Source organism: Pongo pygmaeus, chromosome Y (assembly GCF_028885625.2).
Source record: "Pongo pygmaeus isolate AG05252 chromosome Y, NHGRI_mPonPyg2-v2.0_pri, whole genome shotgun sequence".
Classification (NCBI taxonomy): domain Eukaryota; kingdom Metazoa; phylum Chordata; class Mammalia; order Primates; family Hominidae; genus Pongo; species Pongo pygmaeus.
Genome location: NC_072397.2, coordinates 28,083,365 through 28,104,362, shown reverse-complemented (window position 1 = coordinate 28,104,362; position 20,998 = coordinate 28,083,365). Strand labels below are relative to the sequence as shown.

The following is a 20,998-nucleotide window of genomic DNA, read 5'->3' as shown; positions in this document are numbered from 1 at the left end:
CCCTGCAAGACAGGTACTATCAATTTTGAAGTTATTTTCCATTAAAGGTAATCTGATTTTACATGAAGAAAAAACCAACATGCAGAATACACTCTTGGAGGTGACCAACCTTTTTAGAGCTGATTTCGCCATAACTTGAACTTTTTACAAAAAAGTGCTCAACTGTTGTTTTTCAATTCCAAAGATTTTTGTGTTAATAATTTAATATGAAACTAGAAACAAGCTGGTGTAAAGCAACTATCTTAACGCATATGTAATCTAGTTTTGGGGTTTGAAAATACTGAAAACTTACTAGCTTCATCAGCTAGAACCAAATATTCTGGATAATCGGTAGTATGTATGTAACCACAGATACATGCAATCATAGATACATGCATATATAGACACATGTATACATATATACACATATGCACATAAAAGAATTACCAATTTTTAGCCTATTATTGGACACTAAACATCACAATTTAATCTTTGGTGACACACAAAGCACTGTTTGCTATCCTGCAGATCCTTGGAGTCAACTTTATGGTTATGAATCAGCAAGCTTACTAAGTAATGAAATACAAGAGTGTCTGAGGAGAGTTTCCTCTCCATTGGACTCAGCTTATAGAACTGAGTACCAACACTAGAGCTAGAAGAAGTGGTACTGATTTTTTTGATTGTATCCACATGAAGTACATGCAATATAAAAAATTTAAGCTCCATTAGGCAACTGCAATACCCCAAAATAAATGATCTAGAGACTAGGCCCAAAGTGTACAGTACACAAAATGCTTCATAGCATCCAAAATGTGAGGGACCTTAGCCGTGAGATAGCAGAGTTGGATGCGTTCATCAGCATTCCTATTCCGCACTGCTGTGGATGCACCTCTTAAATTTATCTTTGTACCTACATTTGATTTTATGGGCTAACTCAGACAGATTAGTAAATTGAACTTTATACTTCTGCATTTTGAGAATCTAAAGCTTGTTATACGAATTTACACCTTGTTACACAGTTCCCACACAACTCCCCACCATTTTAGATTATTACATCAGAAAGCCAGAAACACTTTTGAAGAAAAAAAGTTTATTTTTATTCATTTATGCAAAGACAGTATCAGCAACAGGTAGCAGAAACATTTTTCTAAGTTCAGAATTAATTTTCCATTTTGAAAGGTTTAGGACTTAATATCTCTTTTACCTTACGCTTTTAAATACTTCACTCCAACAAAGACAAAAATTTATTCCCTTACTTTTCCTTAAGGTCATATCGGAATAATCCAAATTAGCTCTTTAGAATATAGGTATCATTTATAGAAATCTGGAGATTTAATCACAGAATGATGTACATCAGAATGTTAAAGCACTAAAAAAACTATGGGTGATTTTTAATGGACAAATTCATGGTGCTTTTGATTTCTGAGGTGTAATAAAGCCCTCTTGAGAATTCTAAAGTTAAAATACTCTCTCCTTCAGATTCAGAATGAAAATGTTGAGAAATCATAGACCCCAGTGGGCATTACTAATATGGCCCATAGTAACTACATTAACTTAAGAGTCTCCATGTTTTAGGGAAGAAGCCATTGAAAGAAGGGCCAGAAAGCCACTTTAAACTCATGTCCATGGCAGATCAAATGATACTGATACAAATGTTTCCCTCAGAAAGGTATTATATCCCATTGCTACCATTCCACGGCTTGGCCCTTGAACTGCTCATACAGCTACTTCCATTCTTTACATCACCAGTCCTAAGAGCAAACCTCCTGAAAGACTAGTAAAAGAGGCTGGGAAAAAAAGACTGTGAGTATAGCAAAAGGGCTCCGGTGCTCTAGCTGTGTGGTCACAATATAAAATGAGGACACTACCTAATCTAGAAACAACGTTAACTTTAACTCTAGCAGATTCTTAAGATATACTTACTAAACAACTTTTGTGATTTAGAAATATCAAAACTACCTATTTTGTCTCCTCTGGACATATTTTATTTTACAAAATGAAATATAACAGGCTAAACAACAAAAATAAAAATCTATTTATAGCAAGTAACTAATACTTCAATGTTTTTATAAAAGCAATTCCTGATTAATCTTTGAGTGACATAAAAAAGTTGCAGCGTTCTTTAATACCAGTTATTTTGCAAATTTCACATACAGCCATTAAGTTTAGCATTTCAAGGAACAATTTTTTTTTAATAAAAACGAAGAATGGTAACTCATTGAGAAGGTTATATACCTAGTAAAGTTTAGTTTGCCTTGGATTCTTTAAAAAATTAGGCCCAGAATTTTAGTTACCTAATTACTATCCCAATCGAATTGGATATATATATATATATATATATATGTGTGGATTCTAGATAAAAGATAACATACTTTGAACAAACATTATGATTCACTGACTGGACTGTTTGCTTAGAATCTGTTTTACTGGGTTTGGATAAGAAGACTTCAATAAAGCTAATTATACATTGAGTTCCACTGATTAAAAATGCAGTTTTAAAAATTCTGCTTTTCAGGTAAATTTCTAGATAAATCATAAATGCAAAGCTCAATACTGAAATACTGTACTGTTCACAGGTACTTCTTGGAGAAGTGAAATGCTTGTGTTCGGACTATCAAAATTCTTAGCTTTCAAATCAGGTTTTAAAAACTTGTTTTTGAAAATCAGTATTTGCTTTTAAACACTTAAAATGCAAATTTCATTTTTTTAAAAATCCTTGCAGATAAATCTTAACATTCTTTCAGTCTCAATTATTTTTTACTTTAAACTATATATTAAACACAGAACCAGGTTCTAAATAAACATCTAAGGAAGAACAGTTTCAATGTAAGATAAAACTAGAGAGTCTAATAATACAACTTATACAGAAAGTTTCAGTGTGATTTACCAAAATTCAGAATTTCTGGAACAGTGGAAAACTTTTAGCTTAATATTCAAAACCACCAACTTCCCACAGAACTAGACAGCTGAGAGGATCAAACAGATTTAAATACTGTCAAACTTCTTCTGAAGCGATGCACTCTTTTATCCTGGAAAAGACAGAAATAGTCCTTTTATTTTACCGAAAATTTCTGATGACTACTATGGGTCTGAAAGTCGTCAAAACTTAAACCGTTTGTTTTGAGTTTAAACATTACAAATAATAAGAAAAAAAGATGATTCTTTTCAGGAAGCATATTTGAACACTGGGATGATAAATGTACCAAGATGGCTAGTTTTATTAAACAGTTAAAAAAGAAATCAATAATTAAAGAAAACAAATTCCAGTAAACTCAGAAATAACAGGACTTAAACTCAGTATCATTTTATGTACTTCTTAGTTAATAATTTTGCAGTGATGTCCCAAAGACAGCTGGTAGAAAATGTAATTGTAAAAAATCCTTTTTTTCACTAATTGAACTGCATTTAATAGCAACTACAGCTTGCGAACAGCTCTCCAATCTGAAAGTTCATGTTTTTAGATTAAAATATGTAAGTTTTGGCATTTAAAGACGTATCATTAACCTGTGAAGACATGCCATTCTTTAGAAAGGAAGATAAAACTTTAAAATACATGCAAAACTTTATTTTCACTCTATGTTGCCTACAGACATGCAAAGAGAAGTGAGAGGCCTTACAAGGAGGAATGGGAATGAGTAAATGAGTAATAACATTTCCTTTTCTACAAAGCTGTGCCCTTTTTTTAAGACTTCAGTTTCATTTTCAGCCTTCATTTTTAAGGCTTCAGTTTCATTTCAAGCCATAAAAGTGGCTTCTGGAAGTTACCTCATCTGTCAAAAGAGTGATAATCTATTTAGGTTAAAATCTAGAAAACTGGACACCAACATGTATCTTCAGAGGTCATGTAGGAAGCAAGATTGTGAAAGGGCTGGATAATTAAGACAATGAAGAGTGAAATCAGCTATGGAAATTGTAAATACATTCAAAAATATCTCAGGCATTCTAATTCAATATAACAACATGCAGTCAATCAAAATAGGTCTAGATGTTAGACAACTGCAGGATGCCAACTTCTGATTCCTCTCCCAAATAAGCAGAAAACTCTGCAAGTTTCAAAGGGAGTCTTTTGTCTAACACCAGACTTGAGTTCTCAAGTTTTAAACTTGAGAACTCAAGTTTAAAAAAATATTTTCTGGGCCGGACATGGTGGCACACGCCTGTAATCCCAGCACTTCGGGAGGCTGAGGCAGGAGGATCACTTGAGCCCAGGAGTTGGGCACGGTGGCTCACGCCTGTAATCCCAGCACTTTGGGAGGCCAAGGCAGGCATGTCACAAGGTCAGAAGATCGAGACCATCCTGGCTAACAGGATGGAACCCCATCTTTACTAAAAACACAAAAAATTAGTTGGGCGTGGTGGCAGGTCCTTGTAGTCCCAGCTACTCACGAGGCTGAGGCAGGAGAACGGCGTGAACCTGGGAGGGAGCAGAGCTTGCAGTGAGCGAAGATCGCACCACTGCACTCCAGCCTGGGTGACAGAGTGGGACTCTATCTCAAAAACAAAAACAAACAAACAAAAAAAACTTTTTAACTAGCTAAGTGTGGTGGTGCATGTCTGTAGTCCTAACTATTCGGGACGCTGAGGCAGAAGGATCCCTTGAGTGCAGGAGTTTGAGGTTGTAGTAAGCTGTGATTGCGACACTGCACTCCAGCCTGGATGACCAAATGAGGTCACCTCAAAAAAAAAAAAAAAAAAAAGAAAACAATCTTTTTAACCAGCTAAGTGTGGTGGTGCAAGTCTGCAGTCCTAACTATTTGGGACGCTGAGGCAGAAGGATCCCTTGAGTGCAGGAGTTTGAGGTTGTAGTAAGCTGTGATTGCGACACTGCACTCCAGCCTGGATGACCAAATGAGGTCAACTCAAAAAACAAAACAAAACAAAACAAAAAAACAAAAACAAAACAAAACAAAACAAAAACACACGAAAGACTGTCTTCTGCTTTGAACATCATTTAAGTACTACTGCAGACACCAATGTAATCAGAACTTTGGGCAAGGTAAGCTGATGTACAATTCCAGTTCTTTCTTTTCTAAATTATACTATCTATGTAGAATGAAGCAACAAGAGAACAAATGTCAAATTTAAATATGTTTACTCCCTGTTGCAAAGATGTTAAGAACTTAATTCTGCTATGTGCCTCTACTCTTCTACATTATACAGATGATCCATAATACAACCTTTTAAAAAGTCTTAAGCTTCATCCCATATCCATTCACAGATGAAAAAAAGCTGGTTGTGTTTTAAGACACAAAGCGATGGTTAAACATTTTCTTTCTAATGTAAAGTGTGTAGCCAGTTTTGACAAATCTGGCAGTTCCACTAAAGGTTGAATATGACTTAGCAATTCCATTCCCAAGTATATACGCAAGAGAAGCAAGCACGTATGTCCACACAATAACTTGTACGTGAATGTTCACAGCATTATTTATAACAGCTAAAAAATGGAAATAATCCAAATGTCTTTAACAGATGAACGCATAAACAGAATAAAGTAATATCTACAAATGAAAAGAAATGATGAAGTTCTGATAAGTGCTAGAATACTGACGAACCTTACAAACATTAAGCTGAGTGAAAACATCCAGTCACAAAATGCCACATCATTATGTGTGATTCCATATACAAGAAATGTCCGCCACAGGAAAATCCTTAGAGGAAGAAAGTAAATTAGTGGTTGCCTGGGGATACACAAGTTCTGGGAAAATAGCAGGTGACTGCTAAGGTAGTGGGGCGATTTTTGGGGTGATTTAAATATTCTAAAATTGATTGTGGACATGGTTGCACAACCTTGAATATACGAAAAAACAGTGAAGTGCACACTTTAAATACATAAATTGTATTACTGCTATTATTTCAATAAAATTGTTACTTAAAAAACACCTTCCCTTTATTAACCATAGTATTTTTCTCCCACTGGGCTGACCAGGTTAGTTCTTTTTCATATTTATAGACTTAAAACCACAAGAACCCAGAAACCTTTAGTCCTGTACCTTCTCATTCTAGACTTGTAAAAACTAGAACCTTAATAAAAGATTTATCTATCCAACATGGATAGAAAGTGGGAGCAGAAATCAGATCTTTCTGGAATTCAACTAGCCACATTCTCTTCCACTTCACCAACTCTGAATCAACCTTTCTTTCTTTCTACTGAACTTTTTACTGCTTCATTTTACCCCTTTTCTCCCTTCACACTGTTCAGGTGTATCATCTGAATAAACCATTTCTTTTCTTCTCTTTAGTCCAATACGCACGTGTTAAGTTCTACTTTTCTTTTCTTTTTTTTATTTTTTTTGAGAGAAAGGTCTCTCACTCTGTTGCCCAGGCTGGACTACAATGGCACGATCACGGCTCGGTGCAGCCTCAACTTTCCAGGCTCAAGCAATCCTCCTGCCTCAGACTCCTCTGGAGTAGTTGGGACTACAGGCATGTACTATCACAACTGGATGATTTTTGTATTTTTTTGTAGAGATGGTGTTTTGCCATGTTACCCAGGGTGGTCTCAAACTCCTGAGCTCAAGCAATCCACCCACCTCAGCCCCCAAGTGTTGGGATTACAGGCGTGAGCCACTGTACCCGGCCAAGATCTGCTTTCTGTATCTAAAATTTTCTTTTACTATTTGGTCATGGTAGTCAACTAACTCTCTTCTCTAGTAAACCCTTTCAATTACAGATTTCTGCCGCAGGGTTCTTCCCTAAATTCGACTACATATATATATCAAGGTTTGGCAGCAGAAAATATACTGCCAAGTAAAACCCACACTGGTTTACTGGGTTACAGTCAAATGCCAACAGTTCAATTAAATGCTCTAGGCCGAGCGCGGTGGCTCACGCCTGTAATCCCAGCACTTTGGGAGGCTGAGGCGGGCAGATCACGAGGTCAGGAGATAGAGAACATCCTGGCTAACACGGTGAAACCCCGTCTCTACTAAAAATAGAAAAAAATTAGCTGGGCGTGGTGGTGGGCGCCTGTAGCCCCAGCTACTTGGAAGGCTGAGGCAGGAGAATGGCATTAAGTAAACCCAGGAGGTTGAGCTTGCAGCTTGCAGTGAGCCTAGATGGTGCCACCGCACTCCAGCCTGGGTGACAGAACGAGACTCCGTCTCAAAAAAAAAAAAAAAAAAAAAAAAAAAAATTCCTCTAAGAAATCTCAAAATACATGTACCACAAGGAAAACAGCTAACTTGAGAGGGAACAAGTGGGCTTTTTAATTATGCATACCATTCCTTTCATACCTTGAAGTAGTCATCTTGAGTAACAACAGAATTTATCAGTCTGCTCTCTGGATTAAACAGACAAGATACCACCATCTGTATGCTTCGGTCCACAGATTTCTGAAACACACAAGTTTTCAGTAATGTAAAGACAACTCGTTCTTTCACTCGCTCTTAATAAGGGTGTGTGTTTCTTTTATTTTGATGGTTTACTGAACATATTAGTTTATTTCTAAAGAAACGCAAAAAATGCTAAAAGAGGCTGGCAACAGTGGCTCACACCTGTAATGCCAGCATTTTGGGAGGCCGAGGCAGACAGATCACCTGAGGTCAGGAGTTCAAGACCATCCTGGCCAACACGGCGAAACCCCTTCTCCACTAAAAAATACAAAAATTAGCTGGGTGGCGGGCGCCTGTAATTCCACCTATTCAGGAGGCTGAGGTAGGGAGAATTACTGGAACCTAGGAGACGGAAGTTGCAGTGAGCCGAGATCACACCACTGCACTCCCAGCCTGGGTGACACCGGAAGACCCTGTCTCAAAAAAAAAAAAAAAAAAAAAAAAAATTCATAAAAATGTGACTTGTAATTCCTACCACATATCCTCAGTATGTAAGTTTTCTGACAAATCAAAGAATTATTTTAGAACCTTAGCGATACAATACTGGTTTAAAAAGCTCAGTTTGTTAAATCCCTAAGTGAACTCCAATGTTTCAAGAAAAAAAAAAAAAAAAAACTCAGGACAAAACCTGCCAATTACACTGTAAGAGTATGTTTTAATATTTATTCACTATTTAAAATCCAATATCAAATCAAGGAATTTACACTCCAATGGGATTTCTTGGGTATTATACCTATTACCAGTACATCAACTACTTCCACACTCCCACCTATTTAACAGAACATATGTGATGCAAGAGTGACAGTATTGTTATTACAGAAATTTGCAGTAATGATAAAAAACAGAAACAACGCTGTCTACTTCAGTATTTGAATAATTACTCCTGACTTCACCACTGTTGGAAACTTCTGCCACATATAATGTTATGGATAGAATGCTTATTTAAATAATATTTTTCACTGCTTAAGATCAAAACTGTGGTAAAAGAAAAGGGACATGTAATTCATACGAATTCTTCTTTTGAGTAGAATTCTAGAGGAAACCCTCCCATAGCATTCTTCCAAATCATATTAATACAGTATTTATTAAAGAATGGCTTTTTAAAATTAGTGGAACTGAAATACAGGAAACGACTGCTGAATCAGAAACTTTATGTACATACTGAATATTTGGGGTATCTGAAATTTCAACAACCTTCACATTAACTTCTGAGTATCGGTCCATTATTTAAGCTCCGTGATTTATGGCTAACATCTTAAAATTTGGGCAAAACTGTTTGCTTCTCAAAAAAAGTTATTAAAACTAGAAAAAAACACAAAATACATATTTTAAAAAAATTCAAAGTTAGATGTTTGCCTTCCTTCTGTGGGCCATTTCCAGAGGGTGTGGTAGCTTCATGAATTGAGCATTCATTTGGCACAACATCACCTCCTGTTATCAACTTCTCCACAGTGATAGTTAAGAGCTGAATAAGGCCTATATTTAAAATAATGAAAGTGTAATTAAACAGATACACAGATACGTTTAAAAGCTACTTATTTATTCCTCAAAAAGGTGAGCTGGTATCAAAAGTTTCAACGTAGGTTGTGTTGAAATTCAATTGTGCTACTTCAGAAACCTTGTTTTAAACGAAAAGTCGAAATACATTAAGGCAGCCTTTGGTTTTAAAATCTCTTCCAGGCATCAACATAATCAGAGGTAGAAGGATTCTAAGAAACAAAGGTAGTACGGGAGTGTTTGAGAATTTTAACACTTATTATATCCTTCAAATATCCAGTCGTGATGTAAGACAGCAGCTCTGGTGTATTCGAGGTAATACTCTAATTCCTCTTTAAGAGGAATTAATAGCAAAACATTTTATTCCGATTCCTCTTTAAGAGAAATTAATAGCAAAACATTTCGGTTTCTCTTCAACAAATTTTTTATGGCTAGTAAAGCCAGAGGCATATTCTAGGCAGATACATGCTAATTCTAAAGCCAAGTTAATACTACCATTCCTGGATTATATGGTCTATCAACAAGTAACTGAACACTTATCATTATGTGGACCAGCTACTCTTTCAGCACACAAAAACCTGAGAGACAAAAAGGCACTGTTGCTCCCATGGGAGTTTACAATTGGGTTAAAGTAACAAAACATAAAACATTAATATAAAGAACCATTTAAAAATATCTATAGGCATATATGGCATAGAAAAAAAAGTCAAGAAAGATGAGGAAGTCTATGTTTCATTAATTTCACTTTACTCCATAACCCCTTTTGCTCCCCAACAGGCCACTATGGTGGCATCTTTAAAAAAAAAAAAAAAAAAAAAAAGGAAGGAAACCAAAACTATTAAAATATTCTTACACATTTTAAAACACTCATGAGATACACAATATTGAAGCACTTATCATGCTGGCTCCTTTGTTACTAAAATGAAAGAAACAGAGTAGAAAAAAGAAGTACTTATGTTTCTAACCCCTGACGTTCTTGTTACTTTTATATGTAAAACCTCGCCATTCTCCCAATTTTCTGGAGTTGGCATTGTGGAAATCTCAAGGATACGAGTTCTTTCAATTTATTACTTATCACCATAGATATGATTATGGGTCACAGATATAGTCACATCTATGAAAAGAGGCCCAGAGAACTACTATCATGAAGCAGCAAACTAAAATAGAAATATAATTGGAATTCTGTGCTCTAAGAATGGGATGATAATTTTATTTCACTCTATCTCCCTGAACAATTGATGAAAGTCAGTCTGGATGTTTCAGCTATTTGACAGTGAAGATGAAAAACTACATGCTGAAATACAGATGGGGACAATGAATCTCAGAAAACTGTTTTACAGAGAATCTCAGAAAACTGTTTTACAGAAAAGTTATCGCTAACTATATTCCTGTCACAATGTTAATCCATTACTTCTAAATAGTACAGAGGGCTTCATTCTAGACCAATTGCAAGTGTTTTCCTAAATTTTAGGTACACTTCACTAGTTTAAAATGACACACTATTCAGGAAATTTGTATAAACAACTTAAAGGGCTCAACAGTATCTGAAAATAAATCATTTTACTCCCTCTTCAGTTACCTGATAATTATATACAGGCAACTGATACCCAGTGGTGACCTGACCTGGTGAATCTGGGTAAGATATGTCTGAAAGTAAGTTTACAGAAAGAATGAATACGGTAAAACATCTTTTTAAATTAGAAAGAAATATTATTCCCAAAATTTAAAAAAAAAAATGAAAAACTTTAAAATATTTGTTACTTTTCTAAATACAACAATGCGGAATTCTAAATGAATGAATCACTTTAGGAAGAAAGAAATATTCTCTATCAAGTGCTAAGCCCCTTTGGGTGGGGCAGGGGAACACACAAATGACAAAAGTAGTGACTATTTCACCAAGCAAAGTTTACCTAACTTACACTGTCTACTTACGCCCACCCAGAAGTTATTTCTTACGCTGCTGATAAGGCTCCATTAAGACAGATGTCAATGTAAGTTAAGTTAATACATTTGCTATTTCTTTGTCAATATACTTCCAGATAGTTTTGTGTTTGACAATACTACACGGTAATATGTAGTTCTCCTACAGATGTTATGTTTTTTTCTGTACTTCATTTCGAAAAACTAAGGGCAGTATACAATCCAAAACTGGAGAAGGACAGTACAATGTCTTATATGTTTCAATAAATACTTATTGTTTGAAAACATATAGGAAGCAGCATACATGAATACACCCAGATTCAGTAACGGCTCACTGTAAATGTTAGAAACAAGTAGGGCTTTTTCTCTAGCCATTGTTCAGAGAAGAAAAAAGAAGAAGAGGTATAATCCTACACATTTCAAGTACATGCAGAATGTCAATAAATGAGAGACACTGAAGAACTATTTCACTACTATTTTGTTACTTTATTTTCCATCAAAGAAAATGTCTTTTCAACTAACACATAAAGAGAATGGACTAAGAAGAAAATAAACGTTATTTATCACCAATAAGTGATAGAGTATGTCAAATCCTACTTTAAATATCAAAGTAATCAGGATCAGAGAAATTACATGCCAGAAATTCACAGGATTTATAGGTATAGTAAATGACATCAGAAATCTATACATTCCAGAACCAGAATATACCCAGAAGTCAGCAGTTTATATGAGGTGGCATCTGGAAATCATTGCAAGTAAATAAGAGCTAGATTAATCGCTATCCTTAAAGAATAAACTAGGCAGAAACATCAGAACAGCTGCTTTCTAATATTTTCGGAACTAGGTATAAGGGGGGAAAGAAGCTCAGGTGTTTTAGAGGTAATACTCTTTTTTATTCCTACTCTTATTTAAGAGTAATTAACAGCAAAACATTTCTGTTTCTCTTCAACAAGTTTTTTGTGGCTGGTAAAGCCAGAGGCAGACCCTAGGCAGATACATGCTAATTCTAAAGTAACATTAATACTATCTTTCTTAGATTACACAGTCTATCAACAAGTAACTGAACACTTATTATGTGGACCAGCCACTGCTTAAGCACACAAAAACCTGAGACAGAAAAAGGCACTGTTGTGCCCATGGGAGACTGCAACTGGGTTAAAAAGAAAGTAACAAAATGTAACACATTAATATAAAGAACCATTTAAAAATACTTATAGGCATATATGATATGGAAAATAATCCAGAAAGAACAGGAAGTGCATGGTAGGCTAATTCACTTTACCCGAGGTACAACCTACCTCCTTTGCTCCGCAACAGGCCACTGCAGTGGCATCTTAAAAAAAAAAAAAAAAAAAAAAAAACAGGAAATCAAAATTACTCAAATATTCCTAAACATTTTCAAAAACACATGATATATATAATATTGAAGTACTTATACTGGCTCCTTTGTTATTATAATAAAAGAAACGGAATGGAAAAAAATAAGTGCTTTATGGTTCTAATCCCTGATATTCTTGTTACTTCCACATATAAATATAAAACCTCACCTTTCCCCCAATTTTTTGGATTTGGCATTGTGGAAATCTCAAAGATGTTACTACTTTCAATTTATTATGACAGATATGATTATTGGACATAGATAGAGTCCTATCTACTATGAAAAGAGAACCAGACAACAACTGTGGTGAAGCAGCCTGCTAAAATGAAACTATAATTTGAATTACGTGCTCTAAGAATTGGGTAATAATTTTATTCACTCTATATCCCTAAAAAATTCATGAAAGTCATTCTGGATGTTCCATTCAGCTATTTGACAGCAAAGATGAAAACTATATCCTGAAATATAGAAGGGCCAAATCTCAGAAAACTCTTCTACAGAAAAGTTATTGCCAAGTATAGTCCTGTCAAAATATTATTCCATTACTTCTAAGTAATACATAGGTCTTCGTTCTAGACTTATTCTAAGTGTTTTCTTAAATTTTACCTATACTTCACTAGTTTAAAATGACAAACTATTCAGGAAATTTGTATCAACAACTTTAAGGCCTCGATAATATCTGAAAGCAAACATTTTACTCCTTACATTACCTGATAATTATATACAGGCAACTGATATCCAGTGGTGACCTGAATTGGTGAATTTGGATAAGCAGGAAATGCCTGAAAATAAAGGTTACAGAAAAAAATGAATACGGTAAACCGTGTTTTAAAATTAGAAAGAAATACAATTACCAATATAACAAAAATATGAACAACTTTGAAACAGTAATTGTTTTTCTACGTACAGCAATGCAGATTTCTAAATGACTGACTTTATAAAGAAATAAAAATTCTCTTGTCAAGTGCTACCCTTTGGGTGGGGAGGGGGAAGAGACAAATGACAAAAGAAGTGACTATTTCACCAGCCGAAGTTTACCTTATATATATCGGGTACTTATGTTCACCCAGAAGTTATTTCTTACACTGGTGATAAGGCTCCATTAAGACAGATTGCAATGTAAGTTAAATTAACACATTTGCTATCTCCCTGTAAAAATATTTCTAGACTGTTTTGTATTAGACAATATTATAGGGTAACATGTAGTTCTATAGATGTTATGGCTTTTTCTGTACTTCATTCCGAAAAACTAAGTGCAGTCTATAATCCAATAGTGCAGAAGAGAAAGTATGTCTCGTATGTTTCAATAAATTCTTATTGTTTGAAAACATACAGGCAGCAGCATACATGAATACACCCAGATTCAGTAATGGCTCACAGTCAATGACACAAACAAGTAGGGCTTTTTTTCTAGCCACTGTTCAGAGAAGGAAAAAGAAGAGGTATACCATACATGTTTCAAGCACGTGGAAAATGTCAACAAATTAGAGACACTGCACAACTGGTTCACTATTATTTTGTTACTTTATTTTCCATCAAAGAATATGTCTTTTAAACTAACACATAAATAAAATAGACTAAGAAGAATACAAACGTTATTTATCAACAGTAAGTGATAGAGTATGTCAAATCCTACTTTAAATATCAATGTAAGCAGGATCAGAGAAATCAGATGCCAGAAGCTCACGCGATTTACATATATATATATCAAACCACATCGGAAATCTACCCATTCCAGAACCAGAATATATCCAGAAGTCAGCAATTTACATGAGGAGGCATCTGGAAATCATTTCAAATGAAGAGTATCTAGATGAACTGCTAAACTTACAGAAGAATAAAGTGGGCAGACACGTAAGGAGAGCTGCTTTCATGCACTTTAGGAACTGGCGATAAGGGGGGAAAGCAGCTCAGGTGGTTTAGAGGTAATACTCTTGTTTATTCCTATTCTTATTTAAGAGTAATTAACAGCAAAGCATTTCTGTTTCTCTTCTACAAATGTTCTATTGCTGGTAATGCCAGAGGCAGATGCTACACAGATACATACTAATTCTAAAGCCATGTGAATACTACCTTTGATTATATAGTCTATCATTATGTGGACCTGCCATTGCTTAAGCACATAAAAACCTGAGAGCAAAAAAGGCACTGTTGCTCCCATTGGAGTTTATAATCGGGTTAACAAGAAAGTAAAAAAACAAATAAATAAAACATTAATATAAAGAATCATTTAAACATATTTATAGGCACATATGACATGGAAAAAAATCAAGAATGAACAGGAAGTGTACGTTTGGCTAATTCACTTAATGTCAAGTACAACACAATCCCTTTGCTCTCCAACAGGCCACTATGGTGGCATCTTTAAAAAAAAAAACAAACAAACAAAAAAAACCAAAAAAAAAACGGACACCAAAACTATTAAAATATTCCTACACATTTTCAAAAACACATGAGAAACACAATATTGAAGTACTTATCCTGCTGTCTCCTTTTTCACTATAATAAAAGTAACAGAATGGAAAACTTAAGTACTTTATGTTTTTAGTCCATGACATTCTTGTTACTTTTATATATGAAACTTCACCTTTCTCCAAATTTTCTGGAGTTGGCAATGTGGAAATCTCAAAGATAGTAGCTCTTTCAGTTTATCACCATAGATATAATTATGGGTCACAGACATAGTCCTATCTACGAAAAGAGATCCAGAGAATTACTACCGTGAAACAGCCAGCTAAAATGAAAATATAATTGGAATTCTGTGCTCTAAAAAGTGGATCATAATTTTACTTCACTCTATCTCCCTAACAAAATTCAGCAAAGTCAACTTTGGATGTTTCATTCAGTTATTTGACAGCAAAGATGAAAACTACAATCCAGAAATGAAGAAGGGGACACCAAATCTCAGAAATCTGTTCTACAGAAAAGTTACTGCCAAGTATATTACTGTCAAAATATTACTTCATTACTTCTAAATAAGACAGAGGTCTTCATTCTACACTAATTCTAAGTGTTGCCTTAAATTTTAGGTACACTTCACTAGTTTAAAATGACAAACTATTCAGGAAATTTGTATAAACAAGTTAAAGGCCTCTATAATATCGGAAAGCAAATCATTTTACTTCCTCTTACATTACCTGATAATTATATACAGGCGACTGATATCTAGTGATGACCTGAACTGGTGCATTTGGATAAGTACGATATGCCTGAAAATAAATTATACAGAAAGAATGAATTAATAAGGTAAAACTTTTTTTTTAATTAGAAAGAAATATTCCCAGTAGAACAAAAATATGAAAAACATTGAAATACTAATTATTTTTCTATACACAACAATGCAGAATTGTAAATGACTGACTGATTTATGAAGAATGTATTATTCTCGGTCAAGTCCTACGGTTGGGCGTGGAGGGGGAACAGACAAATGACAAAATAATTGGCTATTTCACCAGGCAAAGTTAACCTTACTTATATTGTGTACTTATGCCCACCCAGAAGTTATTTCTTTCACTGGTGATAAGGCTGCATGAAGACAGAGTTCAATGTAAGTTAAATTAATACATTTGCCATTTCGCTGTAAAAATGCTTCCGGACTGATTTGTGTTTGACAATACTATAAGGTAATATGTAGTTCTACAGAATTTACGGCGTTTTCCGTACTTTAAGTTGAAAAACTAAGTGCAGTATATAATCCAATACTGGAAAAGAGAAAGTATAAAGTCTCATATGTTTCAATAAATACTAATTGTTTGAACACATATAGGTACGCAGCAGGCATGAATACACCCAGATTCGGTAATGGCTCACAGTAAATGTTAGAAGTAGGGCTTTTATTCTACCCATTGATGAGGTATACCGTACATGTTTCAAGCACAGGGAAAACGTCAACAAATGAGAAACACTGAATAACTATTTCACTACTATTCTGTTACTTTATTTTCCATCAAAGAAAATGTCTTTTCAACTAAGATATAAATAAAATGAACTAAGAAGGAAATAAACGTTATTTATCACCAATAAGTGACAGAATATGTCAAATCTACTTTAAATAGCAAAGCAACAAGGATCAGAGACACTACACGCTAGAAACTGATGGGATTTACAGATATCTAAAACTATCAGAACTCTACCCATTCCAGAATCAGAATATATCCAGAAGTCAGCAATTTATATGCAGAGGCATCTGGAAATCATTTCAAAGAAAGAATAGCTGGATTAATTGCTAAACTTAGAGAAGAATAAAGTAGGCAGACACATGAGAAGAACTGCTTTCAAATATTTTAGTTACATGGGGGAAAGCAGCTCAGGTGTTATAGAGGTAATGCTCTTTTTAATCGTATTCTTCTTTAAGAGTAATTAACAGAAAAACATTTCTGTTTCTCTTTATCAAATTTTTTATGCTTGGTAAATCCAGACGCAGATTCTAATCAGATACATGCTCTTCTAAAGCCAAATTAATACTACCGTTCTTAGGTAAAGCCACATTAGGACTACCTTTCTTACATTAAATAATCTACCAACAAGTAACTGAACACTTGTCATTACGTGGATAAGCCATTGCTTAAGCATACAAAACCTGAGAGAGAAAAAGGCACTGTTGCTGCCATGGGACGTTAAAAAGAAAGTAACAAAACGTAACACATTAATATAAAGCATGATTCAAAATATTTATAGGCACATATGACACACAAAAAATCAAGAAAGAAGAGGAAGTATATGTTTCACTAATTCGCTTTACCAGAGGAACAACATAACTCCTTTGCGCCCCAACAGGCCAGTGCAGTGGAATCTTTTTTAAAAAAAAAAAAAAAGTAACCAAAATTATGTAAATACTCCTACACATTTTCAAAAACCCGTGAGTTACATAATATTGAAGTATTTATCATGATGGCTCCTTTGTTATAATGAAAGAAACAGAATAGAAAAAAAGAAGTACTTTAGGTTTCTAATCCCTGAAGTTCTTGTTGTTACTTCTACATGGAAAACCTCAATCTTCCCAATTTTCTGGAAATAGAATTGTAGCATCCTCAAAGATATTAATTCTTTGAATTTGTTACCACACATATGATTACGGGTCATAGATAAGAGTTGTTATCGTTGAAAACAGACCCAGAGAACTACTACCATGAAGCAGCAAGCTAAAATAAAAATACAATTGGAATTCTGTGCTCTAAGAATTGGGTAAAGCTTTTATTTCACTTTATATCTCTGCAAGATTCATGGAAGTCAGCCTGGATGTTTCAGCTCTTTGACAGCAAAGATAACAAAATACATGCTGAAACAAAGACGGAAACACAAATCTCAGAAATTGTTCTACACAAAAGTTATTGCTGAGTACACTCCTGTCAAAATCTGATTTCATCACTTCTAAGTAACACAGAGGTCCTCATTACACGAATTCTAAGTGATTTCTTAAATTTTAGGTACATTTCACTACTTTAAAATGACAAACTATTCAAGCAATTTGTATAAACAAGTTGGAAGGCCTCAATAGTAGCTGAAAGTAAACCATTTTACTCCCTCTTCAATTACCTGATAATTATATACAGGCAACTGATATCCAGGGATGACGGAATTTATAGATGTAAATTGACCTGGTGAATCTGGATAAGTAGAATAAGCCTGAAAATAAAGTTGACAGAAAGAATGAATTAATACGGTAAAACGTTTTTTTAAATAGAAAGAAATACAATTCCCAATATAACAAAAATATGAAAAACCTTGAAACAGTAATTGTTTTTCTACGTACAGCAATGCAGATTTCTAAATGACTGACTTTATGAAGAAATAAAAATTCTCTTGTCAAGTGCTACCCTTTGGGTGGGGAGGGGGAAGAGACAAATGACAAAAGAAGTGACTATTTCACCAGCCAAAGCTTACCTTATATATACCGGGTACTTATGCCCACCCAGAAGTTATTTCTTACACTGGTGATAAGGCTCCACTTAGACAGATTGCAATGTAAGTTAAATTAACACATTTGCTATCTCTCTGTAAAAATATTTCTAGACTGTTTTGTATTAGACAATATTATAGGGTAACATGTAGTTCTATAGATGTTATGGCTTTTTCTGTACTTCATTCCGAAAAACTAAGTGCAGTCTATAATCCAATAGTGCAGAAGAGAAAGTATGTCTCGTATGTTTCAATAAATTCTTATTGTTTGAAAACATACAGGCAACAGCATACATGAATACACCCAGATTCAGTAATGGCTCACAGTCAATGACACAAACAAGTAGGGCTTTTTTTCTAGCCACTGTTCAGAGAAGGAAAAAGAAGAGGTATACCATACATGTTTCAAGCACGTGGAAAATGTCAACAAATTAGAGACACTGCACAACTGGTTCACTATTATTTTGTTACTTTATTTTCCATCAAAGAATATGTCTTTTAAACTCACACATAAATAAAATAGACTAAGAAGAATACAAACGTTATTTATCAACAGTAAGTGATAGAGTATGTCAAATCCTACTTTAAATATCAATGTAAGCAGGATCAGAGAAATCAGATGCCAGAAGCTCACGCGATTTACATATATATATATCAAACCACATCGGAAATCTACCCATTCCAGAACCAGAATATATCCAGAAGTCAGCAATTTACATGAGGAGGCATCTGGAAATCATTTCAAATGAAGAGTAGCTAGATGAACTGCTAAACTTACAGAAGAATAAAGTGGGCAGACACGTAAGGAGAGCTGCTTTCATGCACTTTAGGAACTGGCGATAAGGGGGGAAAGCAGCTCAGGTGGTTTAGAGGTAATACTCTTGTTTATTCCTATTCTTATTTAAGAGTAATTAACAGCAAAGCATTTCTGTTTCTCTTCTACAAATGTTCTATTGCTGGTAATGCCAGAGGCAGATGCTACGCAGATACATACTAATTCTAAAGCCATGTGAATACTACCTTTGATTATATAGTCCATCATTATGTGGACCTGCCATTGCTTAAGCACATAAAATCCTGAGAGCAAAAAAGGCACTGTTGCTCCCATTGGAGTTTATAATCGGGTTAACAAGAAAGTAAAAAAACAAATAAATAAAACATTAATATAAAGAATCATTTAAACATATTTATAGGCACATATGACATGGAAAAAAATCAAGAATGAACAGGAAGTGTATGTTTGGCTAATTCACTTAATGTCAAGTACAACACAATCCCTTTGCTCTCCAACAGGCCACTATGGTGGCATCTTTAAAAAAAAAAAAAAACAAACAAAAAAAAACAAAAAAAAAACAGACACCAAAACTATTAAAATATTCCTACACATTTTCAAAAACACATGAGAAACACAATATTGAAGTACTTATCCTGCTGTCTCCTTTTTCATTATAATAAAAGTAACAGAATGGAAAACTTAAGTACTTTATGTTTTTAGTCCATGACATTCTTGTTACTTTTATATATGAAACTTCACCTTTCTCCAAATTTTCTGGAGTTGGCAATGTGGAAACCTCAAAGATAGTAGCTCTTTCAGTTTATCACCATAGATACAATTATGGGTCACAGACATAGTCCTATCTATGAAAAGAGATCCAGAGAATTACTACCGTGAAACAGCCAGCTAAAATGAAAATATAATTGGAATTCTGTGCTCTAAAAAGTGGATCATAATTTTACTTCACTCTATCTCCCTAACAAAATTCAGCAAAGTCAACTTTGGATGTTTCATTCAGTTATTTGACAGCAAAGATGAAAACTACAATCCAGAAATGAAGAAGGGGACACCAAATCTCAGAAATCTGTTCTACAGAAAAGTTACTGCCAAGTACAGAAAAGTTACTGCCAAGTATATTCCTGTCAAAATATTACTTCATTACTTCTTAATAAGACAGAGGTCTTCATTCTACACTAATTCTAAGTGTTGCCTTAAATTTTAGGTACACTTCACTAGTTTAAAATGACAAACTATTCAGGAAATTTGTATAAACAAGTTAAAGGCCTCTATAATATCGGAAAGCAAATCATTTTACTTCCTCTTACATTACCTGATAATTATATACAGGCGACTGATATCTAGTGATGACCTGAACTGGTGCATTTGGATAAGTACGATATGCCTGAAAATAAATTATACAGAAAGAATGAATTAATAAGGTAAAACTTTTTTTTTAATTAGAAAGAAATATTCCCAGTAGAACAAAAATATGAAAAACATTGAAATACTAATTATTTTTCTATATACAACAATGCAGAATTGTGTATGACTGACTGATTTATGAAGAATGTATTATTCTCGGTCAAGTCCTACGGTTGGGCGTGGAGGGGGAACAGACAAATGACAAAAGAACTGGCTATTTCACCAGGCAAACTTAACCTTACTTATATTGTGTACTTATGCCCACCCAGAAGTTATTTCTTACACTGGTGATAAGGCTACATTAAGACAGAGTTCAATGTAAGTTAAATTAATACATTTGCTATTTCGCTGTAAAAATGCTTCCGGACTGATTTGTGTTTGACAATATTATAAGGTAATATGTAGTTCTACAGAATTTATGGCGTTTTCTGTACTTTATGTTGAAAAACTAAGTGCAGTATATAATCCAATACTGGAACAGAGACAGTATAAAGTCTCATATGTTTCAATAAATACTAATTGTTTGAATACATATAGGTACGCAGCAGGCATGAATACACCCAGACTCGGTAATGGCTCACAGTAAATGTTAAAAGTAGGGCTTTTATTCTAGCCATTGGTCAGAGAAGGAAAAAGAAGATGAGGTATACCGTACGTGTTTCAAGCACAGGGAAAACGTCAACAAATGAGAAACACTGAATAACTATTTCACTACGATTCTGTTACTTTATTTTCCATCAAAGAAAATGTCTTTTCAACTAAGATATAAATAAAATGAACTAAGAAGGAAATAAGCGT

The 20,998-nt window shown here is 34.3% G+C and overlaps 1 protein-coding gene across 1 annotated transcript in view; it reads right to left on the bottom strand.

Annotated features, from left to right (window-relative positions):
• Nucleotides 1-1,052: 1,052 nt before the first annotated feature.
• The window catches only part of LOC129025942 (deleted in azoospermia protein 1-like), a 69,443-nt gene continuing 49,497 nt past the window's right edge, over nt 1,053-20,998 (bottom strand). Inside the window, exons 23-29 of the mRNA XM_054473486.2 lie at nt 20,109-20,180; nt 17,641-17,730; nt 15,243-15,314; nt 12,816-12,887; nt 12,026-12,060; nt 7,212-7,310; nt 1,053-3,008 (exon numbers count right to left, since the gene is read on the bottom strand). Of these exons, the coding sequence (XP_054329461.1) occupies nt 7,247-7,310; nt 12,026-12,060; nt 12,816-12,887; nt 15,243-15,314; nt 17,641-17,730; nt 20,109-20,180 (405 nt within the window). The 3' untranslated portion in view covers nt 1,053-3,008; nt 7,212-7,246. The remainder of the gene's footprint in view (nt 3,009-7,211; nt 7,311-12,025; nt 12,061-12,815; nt 12,888-15,242; nt 15,315-17,640; nt 17,731-20,108; nt 20,181-20,998) is intronic.